At 48.7% G+C, this 19,653-nt stretch overlaps 2 protein-coding genes across 4 annotated transcripts in view; one reads left to right on the top strand and one right to left on the bottom strand.

Annotated features, from left to right (window-relative positions):
- Positions 1–4,491: 4,491 nt before the first annotated feature.
- Positions 4,492–11,052, bottom strand: ISCU (iron-sulfur cluster assembly enzyme). Its single transcript, XM_031442924.2, has 5 exons — positions 10,887–11,052; positions 9,055–9,168; positions 8,080–8,190; positions 6,543–6,621; positions 4,492–4,994 (listed from the first exon to the last, which is right to left on the bottom strand). Exons 1-5 carry the CDS (start codon positions 10,998–11,000, stop codon positions 4,909–4,911), a joined length of 504 nt encoding a protein of 167 aa, XP_031298784.1. The 5' UTR covers positions 11,001–11,052; the 3' UTR covers positions 4,492–4,908.
- Positions 11,053–12,396: 1,344 nt separating this feature from the next.
- Positions 12,397–19,653, top strand: part of SART3 (spliceosome associated factor 3, U4/U6 recycling protein) — a 31,370-nt gene continuing 24,113 nt past the window's right edge. For all 3 annotated transcript variants that reach the window (XM_031442926.2, XM_031442927.2, XM_031442925.2), the window contains exon 1: positions 12,397–12,736. In XM_031442926.2, coding sequence (XP_031298786.2) covers positions 12,422–12,736 — 315 coding nt within the window. In that variant the 5' untranslated portion in view covers positions 12,397–12,421. The remainder of the gene's footprint in view (positions 12,737–19,653) is intronic.

Here is a 19,653-nt window from a genome sequence, read left to right as displayed (position 1 = left end):
ATTTTAAAAATAGTAATAGGAGGAGTAGTAGTAACAATAGTAGTAATAGTAACAGTTACTACGAGTCATCGTAATAAGAAGCCCAGTGTTAATAGTAATAATGATCATAGTAGAGAGAATGAAGGAGAGGGGTAACAAGCTGAGAGCGTGGGCTGGAATCCTGCCTCGGCCACTCTCTGGCTGTGTGATCTTGGACACATCTCTTTACCTTTTAGTTCTTCATCTGGAAAATGGGATAATCCTAGAATTTTAGGATTTCTGCGTAGAGTAAATGAACTAGTCTGTATATGAAACACCCAGCAGCTGCGCATGGTATGGAGCCAGGGCTGAAGAGTCACACGGGATCCTAACAGTCACCGTAGCAATAATGAACATTTTTATGTGCCACGTGCTTTATTTACATGCTGCATTTAATTGTCATTTAAGGGTCACATCAACCCAACCAGATAGATACTGTTATCCCCATTTTGCAGATGAGTAAACAGAGACTTGTGATGTTTGAAGTCTCTTGTTCAGGGTCACAGGGTGGGAGCCAGTGTTTGAACCCACCCTGTCTGACTCCAGCCCTCGGAGCTCACTCTGCTCTGCCCTGTGGCTACCTGCCTGTGCAGAGATGGTCTCTGCGGAGGTGGTGGTTTGAGGGGTTGACTGATGTCATCTCGAGGAGAGGAGGAAGCAAACGGACAGGTCACAAAGAGCCACCTGTGAGAAGTGTGCTCCACATCCGTCTTCTGGCTGGGGCTGGAGCTCATTGCAAGGTCCCCCTAACTCTCCCAAGATCAGTGGGAAGTCTTCTGTCCCATCACAAGGATGGACACAGAGTCTGCCCTCTTGTCTCAAGTTCAAGGAGCTGTCATCATCAACAGGCAGCCCTCATTTGCTTTTTAAGAAGATGCCAAGATCGAGACAGTTCATTGACAGGACCATGCTTAATGGGAAATTGTAGAAGTGTGCATTTTGATGTGGTCCCAAGTTGCCAGAATCCAGGAATAACATCTAGGAAAGGTTAAATTAGAGATGTGTTCATAGCCCTGGTGGGGTGCTTTGAAGGGGGTGGGAGGTGGGCAGGGGACCTCAGCTAGAGCTCTTCTTCACTGTGTCATCTGAGGCAAGTTGTTTCACCTCTCTGAGCCTGTGTTTCTCCGTCCATCCATCTACTCACCTACCCACTCATCCACTCACACACCCCTCCCTCCCTCCCTCCACCCATCCACCCACCCACCCAGCCACCCACTCATCCACTTACACATCCATCCGTCTACCCCTTCACCCCTCCACCTCTCTATCCATCCATCCATCCATCCACCCATCCATCCATCCACCCACCCACTCACACACTCCTCCATCCAGCCATTCACCCTTCTACCCATCCACCCAGCCATCTGACCATCCATCCATCCATCCACCCACCCACTCAATAAGCATTCATGGAGCCCTTAGTAAGTCAAGAGCTGTACCAGATACTGGGTCTCATAACTGACATTGCCGTCAAAACAACCTACATGGTCATCACTAGAAGAGTCAATTACAGACTATCGTGCATGGAATGCTGGGTAGCCGTTAATAAGAATGAGGCAGGTCTATAGGAATTGATGTGGAAAAGTATGGTAAAGAGGAAAATAAAAAGATACAGAAGTATGTGTAGTATGCTACCATTTGTGAAAAAAAAAAAGAAAAAAACACTCTATTTAAACACATATAGACTTGGATATGCCTAGAAAATTTCTGTGGCAAGGAACCTTATATATTAGTTTGTTCCTTTTCAGGCTGTTTGAATTAAAATTTTTTTTTATTGAAGTATAGTTGATTTACAGTGTTTTGTTAGTTTCAGGCATACAGCACAGTGATTCAGTTTTATATATATATTCTTTTTCAGATTCTTTTCCATTACAGGTTGTTACAAGATATTGAATATAGTCCCCTGTGCTATACAGTAGTGGGTCCTTGTTGTTTATTTTATATAGAGGAGTGTATACATATTAGTCCCAAACTCCTAATTTATCCCTCCCTGCTGTTTGAGGTTTTAAAAATAGTGTATTACTTGTTTAAAATTGAAAAAAATTATTAAAAAAAAACTCAGTCTCTGAGTAATGATACATACAGAAAGACAAGAAAAAATTACAAAACCATCCGTGATACGTATGTGATTAGGGAGGTACAGGGGACTGTGGGAGCCGAGCAGGGCACCTAGCTCAGCCTGGGGGAATCAAGGGAGGCTTCTCAGGGGAGGTGATGCCTGAGGTGAGGCTCCCAGGCTGAGTGGAGGTTAAATGGAGAAGCCTGGCAAGGGCTTTCCCGGCGGCAGGGAGCAGCATAGGGCCTGAAGGTAAGGTTCAGTGGGGCAGAGCAAAGAGATAGATCAATGTGGTAGGGAAGGAGGAGTGTCAGGGTCAGAGTGGGGAATGGATCCCAATAGTGAGTCTGGAGGCAGGGAGGCCAGTGGGGAGGCCAGGAGAGAGATGATGGAGGCCTAGACTAGGGCAGATGCAGGGGGTGGGAGGGGCAGAGAGGGAGGCTGGAGATGGGAAGTGACACCTTCTCACAGGACCGTGAGCCTCCACGGAAGTAATTTTAGCAAACTGCTTTGCAAAGGGGAGAGAACCTCAGAGTGGTTCTCACTCCTGGCTGCACACTGGGAACCCCTCGGGGCTTTGAAAAACACTAGTGCCCGGGCCCCACCCACATGGCGTCTGATGTCATTGGGCATTGCGGTTAAATTGGGCCCCTGATGAGTAACAGGCATAGCCAGGGCCAGGGCCGTGGGGCTTGGTGGCGAGTTGGCCAATGAATGGACTGGGGCTCATCCTGTGTTGGGGTTCACCTTCCCGCTGGTGCTCAGGGCACGAGTGAGGCCCCGCCGTGTGGTAAGACTTCTTGGTGTCGAGTTCTGCCAGAGGGAAAGGAGGCAGGGAAGCGTGGGCCTTGGAGTCACCCATCCCAAGTCCAGGCTAGTGGCTTGGGAGTCAGCTGACCCCCACGCCGGTTTCCTTGTTTGAAATAACGCCCACCTCAGAGGGCTGCCCTGGGAACGAAGGGTATCACAGATGTCGGAGCCTGGCACGGGGCGCGGGTGCGTGATAGGCTGTTTTTAACTCGCGCATCTCCATCTCCTGGGGAAAAGCCCACGCAGGGATGCTGAGATCCGCCAGATACGAAGAGCTCACCAAAAGGTACACGGTGCCCTCATGTGGTTCAAACTGGTTGTATCTGGGAGAAGGAGAGTCTAGGGGACGTTAAAGTGAAATATTCTTTTCTTTTAGCTGCAAGACCATGTCTTTTGAGGTCTGGGGTATTCTGGGAACACTGCCGTGCTGTTTATGAGCAGTTTCTGATGTGTGGAATTTAGCCTCAGCTCTCAGAGGATGTCACTGGGACACAAATGTCTCATTTTCAAAACTCCCAAAGAAGAGTGGTGGTGTGGCCACGTATAAGAAAGGAAAAGGACACGCACAGCCAGAGAGACTGTGGATTAAACAGTAGAACATGCCCCCGGGGCCAGGGTGACATGGTTCCACTCGGCGACTCTAATTTGAGACTCTGATGAAGGCCTGCTCTGTGGCCTGCCCTGCAGGCTGCAGAGGGATGGCCTTTGAAGTTCTGTGCCCTTCCCCAGAACCCAGAGGAGTTTTTGTTTTGATTTTTTTTCTTTAAAACAAAGGAGGTATATTAAAGAGAAGAGGCAGCCAGCCTATGCCTGAGCATCAGGAAAAACAAAAGCATCTTCCTTTTGATGCTGGAGATTTGAGGCTCCTAGCTGGCATTTCGAGATCACATTTTCATTAGAAAATTGGGCCTCCTCTAGTGGGGCTTTTAGCTGGTGCCCAACTGAGGGCCGCTCTGCATGGGACACCCTGCCCGCCTCCCCGTCAGCCCTGGGGGCAGGTCGGGGGAGGGGGGACAGAGATTAGAGCGTCTGTTACAAGACGTGGATGTTTTTAAACTTTAGGTCACTGCTCGTGCACAGACAGTTCAGAAGACTACTTAAGTGTCACACTCCTGCAAGACAGCAAGTGGGCAAAGGAAGTTTCTCCCCGATGGCTGGGCTCAGCTGCCAGCGCACAAAACCTCCCCAGAGGCTCTCGAAGTCAGGTATTGGAACTGCGGGCTCAGACCTACAGCAAGCAGGGTCCTGGGTCTAGAAATCAACATTTTAAACTCACCCCCCAGACCTCTTTGTGTGTTTGATCCACGGTTTTAGGGGAGCGTCCAAGGCAGCGTTCCTCAGATCTCAGGATTTCACAAACCAGTGAAATTACAAAAAGAAATTGCCTGGACTCATTTGCAACCTCTCCTTTCACCTTCCCTCCTGTTTCATAAAACATTACCGACATTCGGCTCTGTAAAAATCTCCGTGTGTGGTGTTTACTGCCCAGTTTGCTGGGAAAGGTGCAGGCATAGTCGTGGTCCAGAGTCTGCAAAACCCAAGGGGCTGTGGGCAGCACCTTCGGGTGAGTGAGGGACCCAAGAGACAAGGCTTACCAGAGAAAAACATCGTCTTCCATTCTTTTATTTATTATATATGCAAATCTGTTTTATGTACAATACTTGGTTCTAGCAAATAATCTTACCAAGGCATTCTATCGGTAATCTTCCCCAAAATAGATTCAGGTAAAATCAGACATTTGTGCACTTCGTGCCTCCCCGAATGCGAGACTTCACCATCGATTTCAGTTTGGAGGCCACACACAATTCAAACAGACATGAACTGGGTTAAGGCGATAAAAGCGAACTGAAAGAAACCACAGGATTCAGAACAATTCGACTGTATTTTGCTTGCTTTGGAGTCACAACGTGAAGAGCAAATGTGCGGATCTCGTAGCTCTTTAATTGTAGTGCGAGGGCTTCTGCGTGACTGCACGGCGGGTGGGCAAGAAGCAGGTGTGACCTGTGGGCGGCTTCGCCGACGGCTCATTTCTTCTCGGCCTCTTCTTTCTTGGGTTCTTGTTTCAGTTTGTAATCAGCCAGGGCAGCCTTGATGGCATCCTCGGCCAGCACTGGAAGTAAGAGAAGGAAAGTGAGCCTAAGTGTCCAGAATCTGCAGAGATGGTCTTAGGCAGAGAATCTTTAAGAGTCGGAGGCAGTGGTGCTGGGACAGGCTTAAGAGAGTCCCCTGCCAGGGTGCTGGGGGTGAGGAACAAGCTCTCGGCCAGCCGACAGCTGCTTTCTGAGCAGGATTACTCCCGCAGGGTGGCTCTGAGGACAGACTTGGGGTCAGACACCCAGGATTTTAGGTGGGTTCCTTAGCCTCTTGGAATCTACACTCTCTTCTGTAAAACTGGGACAGTCATGCTTTTCCTGCTGGGATGGTGTCCTCGAGGACTTTATACACAGGAGGGACACAACGACCGTGAGTTCTCAGCTGCCCACACAGGAGTCAGGACAAATGCGGGGGATGCTGGTGACTGTGGCTGCTGTAACGTGGGTCATGCCAGTCTGTTGACGGCATGGTGTTTGCTGTCACTCTTCAGTGACCCTAAGTTTGAAACTTTTATTTTGGAGTTGATGTTAAAAGGGAAGCCATGGGGAAAATAAAAATGGAGAGAGCTGGGATGACAGCAGAGAGCACTGGCTAGAGGTTTCAGTACCCAGGACAGCCTAGTGAAAAGGCTGGGGTTTCTCTGAAACCATGTGAAAATGCTTACAAGCCAGGGCCTTTATTCACGGGTATCTGAAATTCCAGCTCAAGTGGAAAGAACTCGGGTCTTAGCAGACTTCCTGAAGACAGCGTTAGCTGGTCCCTGCCCTGGCGCTCACTTCTCCTGTGAGTCTTACCCTGGCAAGAGGCCTGCCTCTCTGCTGATTTTTAATGAATTTGGTCAGTAAATGTCTACCAGTAACTTAAGGCTGTTGTTTCCCATTCCCCCTTCCCCAGAAGCTTGAGAGAAGATGGAAAAGCTTTAGGTTTAAGACAGAGTCTGAACTGGAAAGCCAAGTGTAAATCTTAAGGCATCTGGGCTTTCTCTTAGGACAGTGAAGAGGGGGATATTGCACAACCCGGCTTAGTCATCCATATACGCAGATGCAGACCCCGGCAGTGAGCGCACCTGGAAAGGAAGTGATACAGCGCACAGCAAACAGGATTACGGTGAGCGCTGCGCTTTCTCCCTAAGTGACCTCACTTCACCACAGAGGGGTGGGAATGACACGGACTCTGGGATCAGTGACTGGGTTTGGATGCTGGCTCTCCTGCTCAGGGGCTGTGTGACGGGTGCTTTCACCTGAGTCCTCGTTCCCTCATCCGTGCCGGGGGGGAGGCAGTGACGCCTTCTGTGGACCAGAGGACGTTTCTGAGGTTCAGAAGTGAGGCCATGATGTGCTCAGCACAATGCCTGGCTCACCGCCCGCCTCCTGGAAGACCCTCCTGGAGAGGGCGGTTAGACCCTGGGCGCTAACCTGGAGGTTACAAGCAGACCCCACGAGCTCCAACCCTCAGAGGGTTGTCAAGGTGGACTCCGGGACCAAAAAGGACTCGCCACTACTCTGTCACAAAAGTGATGCCCCGCTGTCCGGGCCCGCTGGCACTCTGGGGAGGGGAGACTCACTGGAGCAGTGCAGTTTCACAGGCGGCAGGCAGAGCTCCTTGGCGATGTCTGTGTTTTTGATGGTCAAGGCTTCCTCCACCTGGGAGGCAGACGGGAAAGACGGGCAGTTTTAGTGATGCTCTACGCAGTGGGACAGAAAATAAAAGGGGCCGAAGAGGCCCTTGCGACAGGGTGGTGGGGGATAGTTTCCACATAGTAACCTCAAACAAAGGACCCCCACTTCCAAGTCCAGGCTGCAGCTGGGATTCTCAGGGTGAAGTATACACCCCAGCACTGGATGGTTGGGGTGGGCAAGGCTGCCAGACACTGCTGCGAGTCAGGAGCAGAACCTGTAAGAAGTCTCTTAGGGATCTGCTTGAGGCCAGCAACTCAAGTCTTACCCAGTGTTCAGGATAAATCCCTTCAACTCTTAATGCTACGTGGCATCATGGAAGCGGGGGGTGAGGTGGCGCACAGACAGCTCTTGGGCTGAGAGCTCTTTGGGCTCGTCCCCTGCCTATGAGAGAATCTTTCTCCTCTAGATGGACTGGAAAGGACGCCTGGGGTTTGGTTGAGAGCCCGAGGGCATAATGTGTGGCAGCCCTATGTGGAAGAGAGCCCCGCTGCCTTTAGGAAAGCCAGATTTCCCCACCTGCCCCCCGATTTCCCAATCTCACTCAGTTACGGTTCAAATTCTGTTCCTGATCTAATGGGAGGATCTCAAGGTCAGAGAAAGCCCTCCCCACCCCCCTTTCTGGTCACACTCACAGCACCTACAGGGCCGGGTCCTGGGAGCACAGGTGCCCTGTCTCCTCACTTCCTTTCCCTGAGGATAGTTCTGGACAAATCACTCCAGAGCCACCTTCAGCCAGAACCGGTTAGGTCTCTAGTTCTGTGGCTCAGAGAGGCTTGCGAGCCAGAAGGCCCTGAGCTGCAGGAAGCAGCAGCACGGGGCCTGGCGGAGGGCTCTGCTCCAGGGCTTCCCAGCTCCCCCAGCACACGCCGCCAGCACTCAGCTCCCTGAACTCGGCCCCTTGGGGCTGCAAAGACACACACCTGCAGTTTGGCTTTTCTGAGAGGTTTTAATGACAGCAGGATTTTAGAAAGGCTAGTTTGTTATTTCACAAATCCTCATAAGCCACCTGCAGTCCTTCCTGAAACACGATGGGAGGAAATAAACTAAACAAACTGCTACCCGACAACAGCCGGAGCAGACTCAGACGTCTAAGAAATGATAACATCACCAGTGACCTTGGAGAAAGCCAAGGAGTTCTTTTCACTTCTTTTTTCTTCGAGGGGGAGGTGAGGATCTATTTTCTATATAATAAAAACCAAAATACCTCCAAAACCTCCAAACAAAAATGATCAACAACCCCCCGGCTTCAAACTAAAAAACACTTCACAGAATTATCCACAATTCCCAATGTGAAGAAGAATTTATTTAGGAAAAAAAAAATCATAGTTACTTTTTTTTTTTCAATATAACTGGACCCTTCCCTTAACTGAGAGCCAGGTTTGTGGGGAATGATTCGATTTTGTCCAGTTGGCAGAAACGTACCGTCTTCCCTTTTACCCATTCCGTGGCCAACGAGCTGGAGGCAATTGCAGAACCACAGCCAAACGTTTTAAACCTGGCATCCACGATCTTGCCCTTTTCGTCCACTTGAATCTAGAAAAGAGGCAGGAGTCAGCAGCGACTCTGGTGCCGCCCTGTAGAACCTGGCACTCACGGAGGGCCCCTGGGGCACTCCGAGAGCTCTGGTCCTGTTCTCCACGCTTAAGGTTTTGGCATTAGTTACAGAGTTGCCTTTGTTTCAAAGAGCTGGGTGATGAAAAGTGAATAGTAGGAACAACCACACCGAATTATACAGGCCTAGCTGGTAAGATCAGCTGAAAAAAATACGCCTCCTCCTGTTTTCTTTCCCCCGAACCCTAGCCTGAGTTTTGGATGTGAACTTCTACTCCCAGCTGCTGGGTGGACCTGCATTTTTAAACACTGAGGGAGCCTGCAATAAATGCCTCTGGTGAATGCTTTTTTTCCTTCGGCACCAAATTGCATTTAGTGGTTCCCTCCTGCCTTGTTTCTGTTTCCCAAGATAGGCATGAAGCCACCTGGCGAGCTGCCCACCCACCATGATGAAGTAGATGTGGAGAGAGCTCCGGTTTACCCGAAAGTGCCAGGCAGTGCGCTGTCTCCCACTTGCGGGAGGTTTGATTTATTGCTAACTGAATGGCTGTGGTTTTCCTTTGATCGGTGAAAGTCACAACAGCTTTTACTTAGCTGAAGTTGGAATTTAAGCTGATACAGTAAGTACAAAAGTGAGGTCAGTTTACTGTGTCAGGAAGGGTCGGTGTAGTGGATCAGTAGGACCAGGATTCAGCCCCGGCTTGAATCACTTATAATGATGACGCATCCCGTGTCACAGGAATCAAGATGGGGACCAAAAGCATTGTGCTGTGCTCCATCAACTACGAAGCACTGTACAACAAAGGGATCACCATTACCACCAGGAAAGATGGAGACCAGAGCTACCTGTAATTTCATCACATCGCCACATGCTGGAGCCCCCACCAGTCCGGTTCCAACATTTTTAGATGTCTTGTCAAGGGACCCCACATTTCGAGGATTTTCATAATGATCAACAACCTGCAAAGAGACAGTTAAGAGAAATCACAATCACTCTTTTTTGGGGTATTGCTCTCCCTGACTTTGATGGCAAGCTCCGGGAAGTTAGCAACCCGAACCTGGCAGGCAATCACTCAGGACCAAATTTAACTCCGGGAGGAAGGCTTACATTCATGTCAGTGAGAACCACTTGTGACCCAAAGTCTTTTTGTATCTCCTCTCTAGCCACCTTCAGAGATGCAAGATAGTGGAGAAAAATCAGCAAAATCATGTCTTAATTCCATAGGGTTTTGAGCCACAAATAATTACTTGACCTTTAACCATCCATCACCAGATTTGGGCTCAAACATCATCTTTGTAATTTCCAAATAAAATACATTGTCAAAGGATAATGATTACTACTCAGAAATCTAAAAATAAGTAGAGTCCAGAAATGGAAGGATTTCCCAGAAGCCTCAAGGAGATTCTTACAGGAAGAACAATGCTGTGGCGTCTGTCCATTTGTGTGCGATTAATAAATGACAACGGTCCCGTTTCTGTGTTTCAGGGCCCTGAAATCTCGCTGGTGCAGCAGAGCACCCTGGTGGCTGAAAGGCTGCTTAGCGCCAAATTAATTCCGCGTGTACTGTCAACAACACACACCCCTGGATGGAGGAGGAGTGAAGTCCTTGGGCAAACGCACTGAAGCCAGAACAGATAAGCATTTATTTAAACTGGCACACTGAGAGCTTTAAAAGTCTTGAGGTTTGTTTACCAGTCAGCCCTTAAGTTTCCCAAACTTCCAGTCCCCTACCCCACCACCTATCAGACCACGGAATTTGACTTGTAAGCCCAGGACCTACAAAGTAATGTCCAATGTGGATTTTCTTTTTCTTTCTTTCTTTTTTAAATGGAAGTATTGAGGATTGAATCCAGGACCACTGAGCATACCTGTGCCCCCAGTATGGACTTTCTGCCCTGTGTTGACTGACTGCATTCTTTAGTTAACCATTTCCCAAGTGAGAGAATCTCGTTTAGGGACTTCACGCCCCAGGAAGGTCAGGGCTGCAAACTAGGCACCTATTTGTACTCGTAGCTGCCCCTCCCCCCGAGAAGAAACAAAAATAAAAACGTTATGACCGTTGGTTACGTGTCTGGCTCCACTTGAAGGCTCTGAGCTCCTACGACAATGACAGCAGCAGCACCCTAAGTGGCCTCCGTGTGTCAGGCACCGGGCCGAGGACCCCAAAGGCATGGTCTCAGGGAGGGGGACTGCTAAGACCCCACTAGACAAGTGGGGAAACAGGTTAAGCGCGGGGCAGTGACTTGCCCAAGGTCACTTGGCCAGGGCAGTGGCCTTGGCTGAAGCCGGAGCCCGCGCTGCTGTGTGTGTCTGTCCTTGGAGTCTGGCTGGCAGGTCAGAGCAGGACCCTCCTTCCTGGGCAGTTGGGAAGTTTAAAGGCTGGATGCGCGAGATCGCAGCCAGCGGCGGGGCCCACGGGCAATGGCCGCTAGAGGGGCTTGAGCTGTCATTCTTAGTGCCCCTGAACAGCGAGAAGAAAGTCAGTCGAGGAGGACTCGTGCGAGGGGCGGCCCCTCCATCCACGGCCGCGGACGGCCCTACCTGGGCAGCGCAGAGCCCGGCGGCCACTCCTCTTTGGGCCCGGCCTCCGCTAGGACGCCCAAGTCCTCTGAGCGGTCCTCGCACTCCTGCCCCCCTGCCCAGGACGGGCCCCGCGCACGCCCTCGCCCGCCCCTACCTTCTTGTGATAGAGCCGAGCCGGAGCTGACAGCTCCCGGGCGGGCAGACGGGGGGCCGGGAGCAGCAGAACCGACGCCGCCCGCCTCAGACGGCCAACTCCAGCCGCCGCCATCTTGCGGGCTTGCGCCTGCGCAGCCGAGTGTGAGGCCGAGGGGCGGGGCGCGTGCGCCCTCTAACGTCCCGGCGACTTGGCGCCTGCGCCTTTCCGCTCCGTGCACGTGTCTGCGCTCTGGCCCCGATTTGACCACGCCCCTCCGCGGCGGGCGGGGCGCGGATCCCAGAGGTCTGAAGTCGCAGGAGAGTTTGTCCAGCGTGCTGGGTTCTGGATCTGGGGAACCTCAGGCTGAAGTGTGGGACCCAAGTGTACCTTGACAGGGCTCACAGCCAGAATGCGACGCAGAGGATCAACCAGTCTATCTTTCTTAGCCCCACTTTGCAGCTTAGGAAGTTGAGGATCAGAGCGGCTTAGTAACTTGTCCGAGGTTGCCCAGAGAGTTAGACGCAGTTGGGACTGATTAAAACTTGGAAAATCCTGAGTTAGAATTCCAGTTCTGCTCCTAATTGGCTGTGTGATCCTAGTTGAACCACATCGTCTTTCTAAACCTCGATCTTCTCTTTTATACTCATTCAAGGACAATTCTTTCATCCTTTGACCAAATATGTGTTGAGGTTTTGTCAGGGTGCTCCAACGGAAAGGAAAACAGACATAATTTCTGACATAATTAAGCTTGTTAATGAGGTAGAAAGGCAATAAATAAACAGACCAAGACTTTCCTTCCTCAGAAAATGGGAAGCTTAAAGAAGCGAATACTTCTCCCTGATTTTAAAAAATGTATGTTTAATGTCTCGATCTCTATTTTTAAAAGAGCAAATTGTCACAATTTATGTGGCAATGCCGGGCAATGAAGAGCTTCTAAGTAAACGTTTAGTAGTGTAATTTATTAACATTGGTTTGTAGAATATGATCCTATAAAACCAGAAAACTCACATGTGTATTTAACTACTAGGCACCAGGCATTACGTAAAGGGGAGGAATCTCTTTGGAAAACGACTTTTTCTCATGAATGGTGCAGTCGATTCTTCTTCGAGGACTTGGGCTTTTCTCTGCTTGTGAGGCTTAGTTGCTGGGGAGACTGAACCAAGCGCCAGGTCAGACTAGTAAGTAATACATTTATTGCAAGAATCATTACGACCTTCTCAAGATGGCGCCAAACCCTTAACGACAATCATGACGCTCACTCCATGGCTTCCTCTATGGCTTCCACTTCCGGTCTAAGGACCCAACTTCTGTCCAAACTTGTGATGGAATACATGCCCTGTTAGTGAGCTTTTTTCTCCGACGAGAACTATTAAAAGTACATGAAGTAACATGAATTTCGTGTACTGCGAGATTTCTTCGCCATCTGAGGCTCGTAGTTTTTCCTTAGATGGCAAGAGAGCGGGGTTTTTGATCAGGCGCGTGCCGCGGGCAGCTCCTATTTCAGCGGGTCTTCGGCGGCCGACTGAGGACCCAAGAGTCGCTGGAAGCTTAAGATGGCGACGGCGGCCGCAGCATCGGCTTCAGAAGCGGAGGCTGAGTCCAAGGCCGGGCCCCAGGCCGAGGGAGAGGAAGATGAGGCTAAGGCGGCTAGGACCAGGAGGAAAGTATTATCGCGGGCTGTGGCCGCTGCAACGTACAAGACCATGGGGCCAGGGTGGGACCAGCAGGAGGAAGGCGTGAGTGAGAGCGATGGAGATGAGGAGTACGCCATGGCTTCCTCGGCGGAGAGCTCCCCCGGGGAGTACGAATGGGAGTACGACGAAGAGGAGGAGAAGAACCAGCTGGAGATAGAGCGGCTGGAGGAGCAGGTGGGTCCCGGGCGGGCAGCGGGATCCTTCCCTCAGGTTCCCAGGCCCCGGCCCGCCTCCCCGGGCCTCGGCGGCTTTATTACCGCCGAGGCCCGGTGCTTTTGTAACCATTATCCTATTGATAACGGTCCCTTGAATCCTCGCAAGGACCCAGTAAAGGAAAGAGTGTATTTCCCGCTTTAGGGGAGGAAACAGGCTCCCGGTGGAGGAAATACTCTTGCTCACGATTTACACTTCCTGCGAGTAGCGAGTCAGGCCTGGAACTTTGAACCGACTCCAGGCCTCCCGCTCTTAGCCACGCCATTGAACTGTGCCCAGCACTAGAAATTAAATTCTATTGGTAAGAGTTACTTGCCTGTAGGAATGACGGCGATGACGAGAAATGGAGTGGTTGGAAAAATATTGACCATGACGATGATAATAGAAATACAGAGGTCAAGATTTCAGCGTCTGGAGGCTAAGTCCCCAGTTTTAGCTTTTCCACACCTGCTTGTGCTTGGGCGAGTTTCTTAACTTCTCTGAGCCTCGGCTTCCTCACCTGTAGATTGAGAAAAACAGTTCCCGCACGTGGAATTATCATAACGGTGATTAGAGCCTAGTGCCTGGCACTAATATTGTGATTTCTAATCTGTAACCTTATGAGATACAGGTGGTGGTATCTCCCGTGTCATCAAGGATCCCAGCAGGAAATTTAGACACGTTTAAATTAGGCTAGTTTGAGGAAACGTAAGTAAAGGGACTACTGTGTCCAGGGCAGGGATAGCAGGAGTGAAGGTTCAGTATTCCAGGGCCAGTAACAGCAGGGTCTTGTGTCCACCTTTAGGCTTGAAGAGCTGAGAGGAGTGACCCGTTTTCTGAATAGTTTTTGTGGAGAGGGCATCTGAGAGGAGTGGAGAGCTTGGGTCAAGGGTGCAGCCCCAGGTTCCCATCAGGGATTGGGGTTGGGGAAGAAATACGCTCACCTACCTCTCTTCCTCCCTCCAAGCATCCTCTGGTGCCTTCTGTTGGGCAAACTACCGGAAGCAAGAGAACCAGAGACCCCATCCATGTGGTCCACACAGTGGGGCACAGGACAGCGGGGAGAGAGGGTGGAGTGGATTTAGAGGGGCAAACAGAAAACTTGAACATATTCTCATTTTACAGATGAGGAAACCGAGGCTCAGAATGAATGATGAAATGATTTGCTCAAAGTCACTCATAAGGAGATAGGCACTTTTCCAGGTTTTGTCTGCGGACCAAACGCCACAGTGGATGTGAAGTCACTTAGTGATGTGAAGTTGTTAGCTGGGGGTTCTCACTTAACTTGCTGGGTGTGAGGTTCCTTGTAACGTCCTCTGCGGTGGGGATATTTTTACGTTGTGCAACAGTGATATCATCGATTGGTGTACCTGTCCCACCTGTCATCCCATCTGAGTGTCAGGGGAACCAGTTGGGGGTATAGAGGTGGTTAGATTTCTGCTTTTTATGAATAAGCGTGCTGAAGTTCAATCAGCAAATGCAGTGTAATTTGAGGTGCCAGGCTGACAGTGTCCCTGTCCTGAGGGAAATCTGTTCTTCAGACTTCTGGCCATGAACTTACTCTGTAGAGGAAATAGGATTACCTGTTTTTGTGGTAGAGGATGCTCGGAAGCAGAGAGGTCAAGTCCTTGATGAGGGTACCCAGCTTGCTAGAGAGGAGGGTGGGTCAGGGCAGAGGTCGGCTGGCTGTTCCCTGCCTCAGGCCATCGAAGGTGGGACCACATAGGATGGGGTGTGGCGAGTGGTGGTGAATTGAAGAGTGCCTGGCTTTATCCTCTTTGTCTTAGGGTCCAGAAATGGACTTTTCCAATTTCTCCAAAACTTCCTCCCACCTCATCCGAATCCCACAGCCTCTGGTCCCTGCTGTAACTTGTCTTACGGTGGAGCATGAGGATGGATAGCTTCCAGGTAGGCCTGTGCAAAGCTCGGCCTCATGGTGTTTTTGAGTTCCAGTTCTCACCCCTGAGTGTATTTTATGAAAGCTCGCAATTAGTTGTGGTATCTGCACGTGTACCAAAAGCAGAGATTTCCCACTATTTTGTATGTGTGGCCTGAAACCGAATGTGCCTTCCAGGTTATGTCCACGCTCTGAGCCTGGTGTCCCAGGTGGTAAAAGGAGGGTTGTGACAGTGCTTCCCTCCCAGGGCTGTTGTGGAGCTTAAGTGACACGATGTGTGTAAAGCTCTGGGCACAGTTCAGCGCATAGTAGGTCCTCTGTCAGGACCTGCTCCCTCCTCCCTCCCCCTCTTTCCCGTGATTGCAGCCCTGTGTCTTTTCCCCCAGGCCTCTCTACTGCTTTTCCACCCCCAGGCCAGGGCCACGTTGTGCTGTTACAGAGTTAGGAAATCAGTTCCCAGATCACTTTGCACACTGGCTGAGCTGCCTCTTTCTTGAAAACATTCTTTGTCGTTAACAATGCTCTGAGACCAGAATAGACCAGCGCGTGTTCTCATCTGTCAGCCCTGATCGACCTCTCTGGGAAGGTCCCTTAAGCACATCTCAGTGTGCATTCAGTGTCCATACTCTTGGAGCATCTCTCCATCTGTAATATCTTCATTATTTGGGCCTAAAAATCAGAAATTTAGACCAAAAACCATCTTAGAGACAGTTCCTGTACTCTGGTGACCTTCATACATATGGTGTTCACATGAAGGGCACTTGCACAGACATCACTCATGCTGGCTTGGAGGGACTCCCCCCACCCTCTTTGTGCTCAGAAAACACATTCGGACCCAGGTGAGTTGTGAGTGGTGGGGAGACGGGGGACCGAGCCTGTTCCTTCATGAGAAGAGGACACCTTACCGTCTTCACTTACCTCACTGTTGTTACTTGTGTGATGCACTTGATAGTCGATTTTGAGACATCAGTGCGTCACGGCAGGCCACTTGGGGTCCAGAGGAGAACTCCAGCGCCGGGTACAGACGGGGAAACAGAACCAGTGGACGTTGGAACACGCGTGTCCCGACCTGGTCCCGTCCTCTTCAGCCCATCATATAATCATGGTGGGCTCTGCCTTCATGTTTATAAATCATGAGCAGGACAACATTGCTGAAGGTCTTAAAATTAAAAAAAAAATTAACAGATCGTGGGCTTATCTGTTATCTCTTTGCATGTAATTTGACACATACAGAGCAGCTCACATCTGTCAGTTGTAAAGGCTGGTGATGAAAGGAACACCCCTTACTCTTCCGGCCGGTCCGAGAGTGAGAGCTGCATCACCTCTGTCGCTGTGCCCACGGCCTCTCCCCTGTTGCATGGCCCTGCCTTGACCCTCCCCCTGCCCCTCTCCTACAGCCCAGGTGACTGCTCCCTTGAATCGTGTGTGCTTCCTTCTGGATAACTGTATCACCTAAGTTTGCATCCCTCAGCACTATATTGTCCACTTTTTTTGGAGTGGGTAATTAGGTTTATTCATCTATTATTTTTTTTAATGAAGGCACTGGGGATTGAACCCAGGACCTCGTGCATGCTTTGCAGGCGCTCTACCACTAAGCTCTACCTACTCCCCACCTTGAGCTTTTTTTTAAATTTAAATTTTATTTTTTATTGAAGTGTAATTGAATTATACTGTTAGTTTCAGGTGTACAGCAGAGCGATTCAGTTGTACATATACATACATATGTTTACATATATTTTCAGATTGTTTTCCGTTGTAGCTTATAAGAAATTGAATGTGGTTCGCTGTGCAATGCAGTAGGTCCTTGTTTACCTATTTCACATTTCTGAACCTTTTAAAAAAGCGTATCGTACGATATGTCATTTGCTGGTTCTGCTCACTCAGCAGTGTTTCCCCAAGATCCAGCCATGTCGCGTGCTGAATATTTGGAACCCCAGCGTGTGAGGAGCCCAGAGTCTGTCAGTTGTTCCAGGGTTTGAATTGTGTACAGTTTTTTTCCCTATTACAAACAAGCTACAAGGAACATTGTTCCTATTAAACTGCTGCCCTTGAACCTGTATGAGAGTTTCCCTCAGTCAGTGTTTTTCAAACTGGGGTCATGAATTCGATTCAGTGGATGTAACCGGCGCCACCTCTGTATTTGGTGGATGTATGTGTGCCCGCGCTGTATTTTCTGTGTGCAGGGGTCTGTTTCCGGGCACTCTGCATCGTTCTTGTGGTCCGTTTGTCTGTCCTGTGTCAGTTCCATGGTCTAACTCATTGCTGAGACTTGCGACCTGCAAAGATAAATCCTCCTGTGTGTGCTTCAGTGCGGCAGCTAGTGTCTAGAATACTGAGGGTCTGTTGTCAGGCGGCGGAGTGTTAATTGAGTGACGTACAGGCTCTCTGTCATCTCTGGAGAGGGAAATACTGCTGAAATGCCATGGCAGATGTTAGAAGAGTGGATACTGGTCTGATCTTGGTGTATAGACTTAATGTAACCTCCATACCCCCGTTTTTTTTTTTTGAAAGTTTAAAAAAAAAGTTTCATTTTGAGATAATTGTAGATTTCCCTGCAGTTGTAAGAAATAATATAGACAGATCCTGTGTACCCTTTACCCAGTGTCCTCCAAAGGTAACCTTTTGTAAAACTGTAGTAGGTATTACAAACCACATGTTGATGTTAATATAGCCAACACAGATCAGTTCTGTCATCACAAGGGATCGTCCTCAAGTCCTTTCACAGTTCCTGACCTCTAGCAACCCCTAGTCTGTTCTCCACTTCCATGATTTTATCATTTCAAAAATGTTACGTAAATGGAATCATATGGCATGTAACCATTTGGGATCAGCCTTCCTCATTCAGCATAATTCCCTCAAGATTCATCTGAGTCATGTGCTTATTCAATGTTCCTTATCAGGGCTGAGGAGTATCTGTGGTGTGGGTGTCCCACGGTTAGTCCAACCATTCAGCCACGGAAGGAAGTCTGGTTAGTTACCAGGTTTGGCTGTCAGGAGCAGCTATTGCGCACATTCCTGTAGAGGGGTTTGTGTGAACATAGGTTTTATTTCTCTGGAAAAATGCCCAAGGGTGCACTTGCTGGGTGACACGATGGTTGTGTGTTGAATTTTACAAGAAACTGCCAAACTGTCTTCCGGAGCTGCTGTACCATTTTGCGTTCTCATCAGCAATGTAGGAGCGATCCAGGTTTTCAGTATCATCTTCTCTGGCATTTGGTGGTGTCACTGTTTTTCATTTTGGCCACTCTGCGAGGTGTGTAATGATAACTCGTGGTCTTAGCTGGTATTTCCCTTGGAGCTACAGATGCAGAACGCTGTTCCTGTGCACTGAGCTTGCCGTCGGTGTCCTCTTTGAATGTACATGTTGGTTCTTGTCTTTTGCCTGCTTTTTAATTGGTTTGTTTTTTACTGTTGAGTTTGGAGTTACATCGTTTAGATATTAGTCCTTGGTCAGATATGTAGTTTGTCTTTGCAGCCTCTTGGCAGAATCTTTTACGGAGCAAAAAGTTGTAATTTTGGTAAAGTCCTAATTTGCTGAGAGTTTTACTGTGAATGGTCATTGGATTTTGTCAGATGCACTTTATCTATCAATTGACAGCATGGTTTTTGTGCTTTAGTCTGTGATGCAGTGGAATATGGTGACTGATTTTCAGAGACTGAACTAGCCTTGCAGACCTGTAGGCGTGGGGTATCGTTCTTTCTGTGCATGAATTTCGTTCTGTAAGTTTTCCTCTCCACCCTGTGCTAGCTGCAGTCCACTTATTTTGATTTGCTGTATTTTCATTTTCATTCAGCTGTATGGATTTAAAATTGTCTTTGAGACTCTCTTTGACCCATACATTACTTACAAGTGTATTATTTAATTTCCAAGTGTTTCGAGATTTTCCTACTGTTACTGATTTCTGGGTTGATTCTCTTGTTATCAGAAAACATGCTCTGTGTGATTTAATTTCTTCTAAGTTTGTTGAGATTAGTTTTAGGGCTGAGGATATGGTCTCAGTGAGTGTTCTTTGGACACTCGAGAAAAATGTGTATTTTGTTACTGTCGGGTGGAGTTGTCTATGTACATCAATTAGACAATGCAGGTTAATGGTGTTGAATTCTTCTGTGTCCTGGATGATTATCTGGTAGTTCCTTTAGTTGCTGAAATGGGGGATGCCGTAATCCCCAGTATTATTGTGGATGAGTCTGTTTCTTCTTTTAGCTCCATCAGTTTTTGTTGCATCTATTTTGAGATTCTCTTGGCTGGTGCATACACAGTTAGGGTTGTTTTGTCTTCCTGGTGGGTTGATCCTTTTATCATTATGTCCTGTCCTGTCCCACCTTATCTCTGATAATTTTCTTTGCTGTGAAGTCTGCTTTATGTGATACTGATATAGGCACTAATGCTTCTTTGTGATGAATGTTTGCATGCTGTATCTTTCCTTATCCTTTCACTTTGAATCTGCGTACACCCTTGAATTTGAGTTTCTTGTAATCGGCATACAGCTGGGTTGTGTTTTTATGCACTCTGCCATTCTCTGCCTTTTAATTAGTATATTTAGACTGTATACTTTTAAGGTGATTATTATGTTAGGTCTAAAGCCTGACATTTTATTATTTTCTGTTTTCTGTATTTCTTGTTCTTCTGCTTCTCTTTTCCTTCCTTTCTATGGGTTACTTGAACATTCTTTAGGATTCCATCTTGATTTATTTATAGTGATTTTGAAGCGTTGCTTTATATAGTCGCTCAGTGGTCGCTTTGAGTGTTGCAGTATATTTGACTCACATGGTATCTATTTCTTACTGCTGAGTGAAGTGTGGAAATCTTTTCCCCATGGAGGCCCCTTTACCACTCCTCCTTTTAAATGCCCTTGTTTTGGGTATCAGATAGTCTCAGGACTTTTATTTCAGTTATCGCACACAATTTAGAAAACTCATGAAGGGAAGGATCATCTCCTGTACTTAACACATCTCTGCTCTCCCTTCTTTCCTTCCTGGTGCTCTAAGATTTCTGTTCTGT

The sequence above is a fragment of the Camelus dromedarius genome, chromosome 31, assembly GCF_036321535.1.
Source record: "Camelus dromedarius isolate mCamDro1 chromosome 31, mCamDro1.pat, whole genome shotgun sequence".
Classification (NCBI taxonomy): Eukaryota; Metazoa; Chordata; class Mammalia; order Artiodactyla; family Camelidae; genus Camelus; species Camelus dromedarius.
This window is presented reverse-complemented; position numbering and strand designations above follow the sequence as displayed.

What these genes read in the sequence shown, in the direction of transcription:
- ISCU (XM_031442924.2), bottom strand. Translation starts at nt 11,000, where the DNA reads ATGGCGGCGGCTGGAGTTGGCCGTCTGAGGCGGGCGGCGTCGGTTCTG. An exon ending in CTCGGCTCTATCACAAGAAG is followed by an intron (nt 9,169 to 10,886) that starts GTAGGGGCGGGC and finishes GTCTCTTTGCAG; the next exon opens with GTTGTTGATCATTATGAAAA. An exon ending in TGTGAAACTGCACTGCTCCA is followed by an intron (nt 4,995 to 6,542) that starts GTGAGTCTCCCC and finishes TCTTACTTCCAG; the next exon opens with TGCTGGCCGAGGATGCCATC.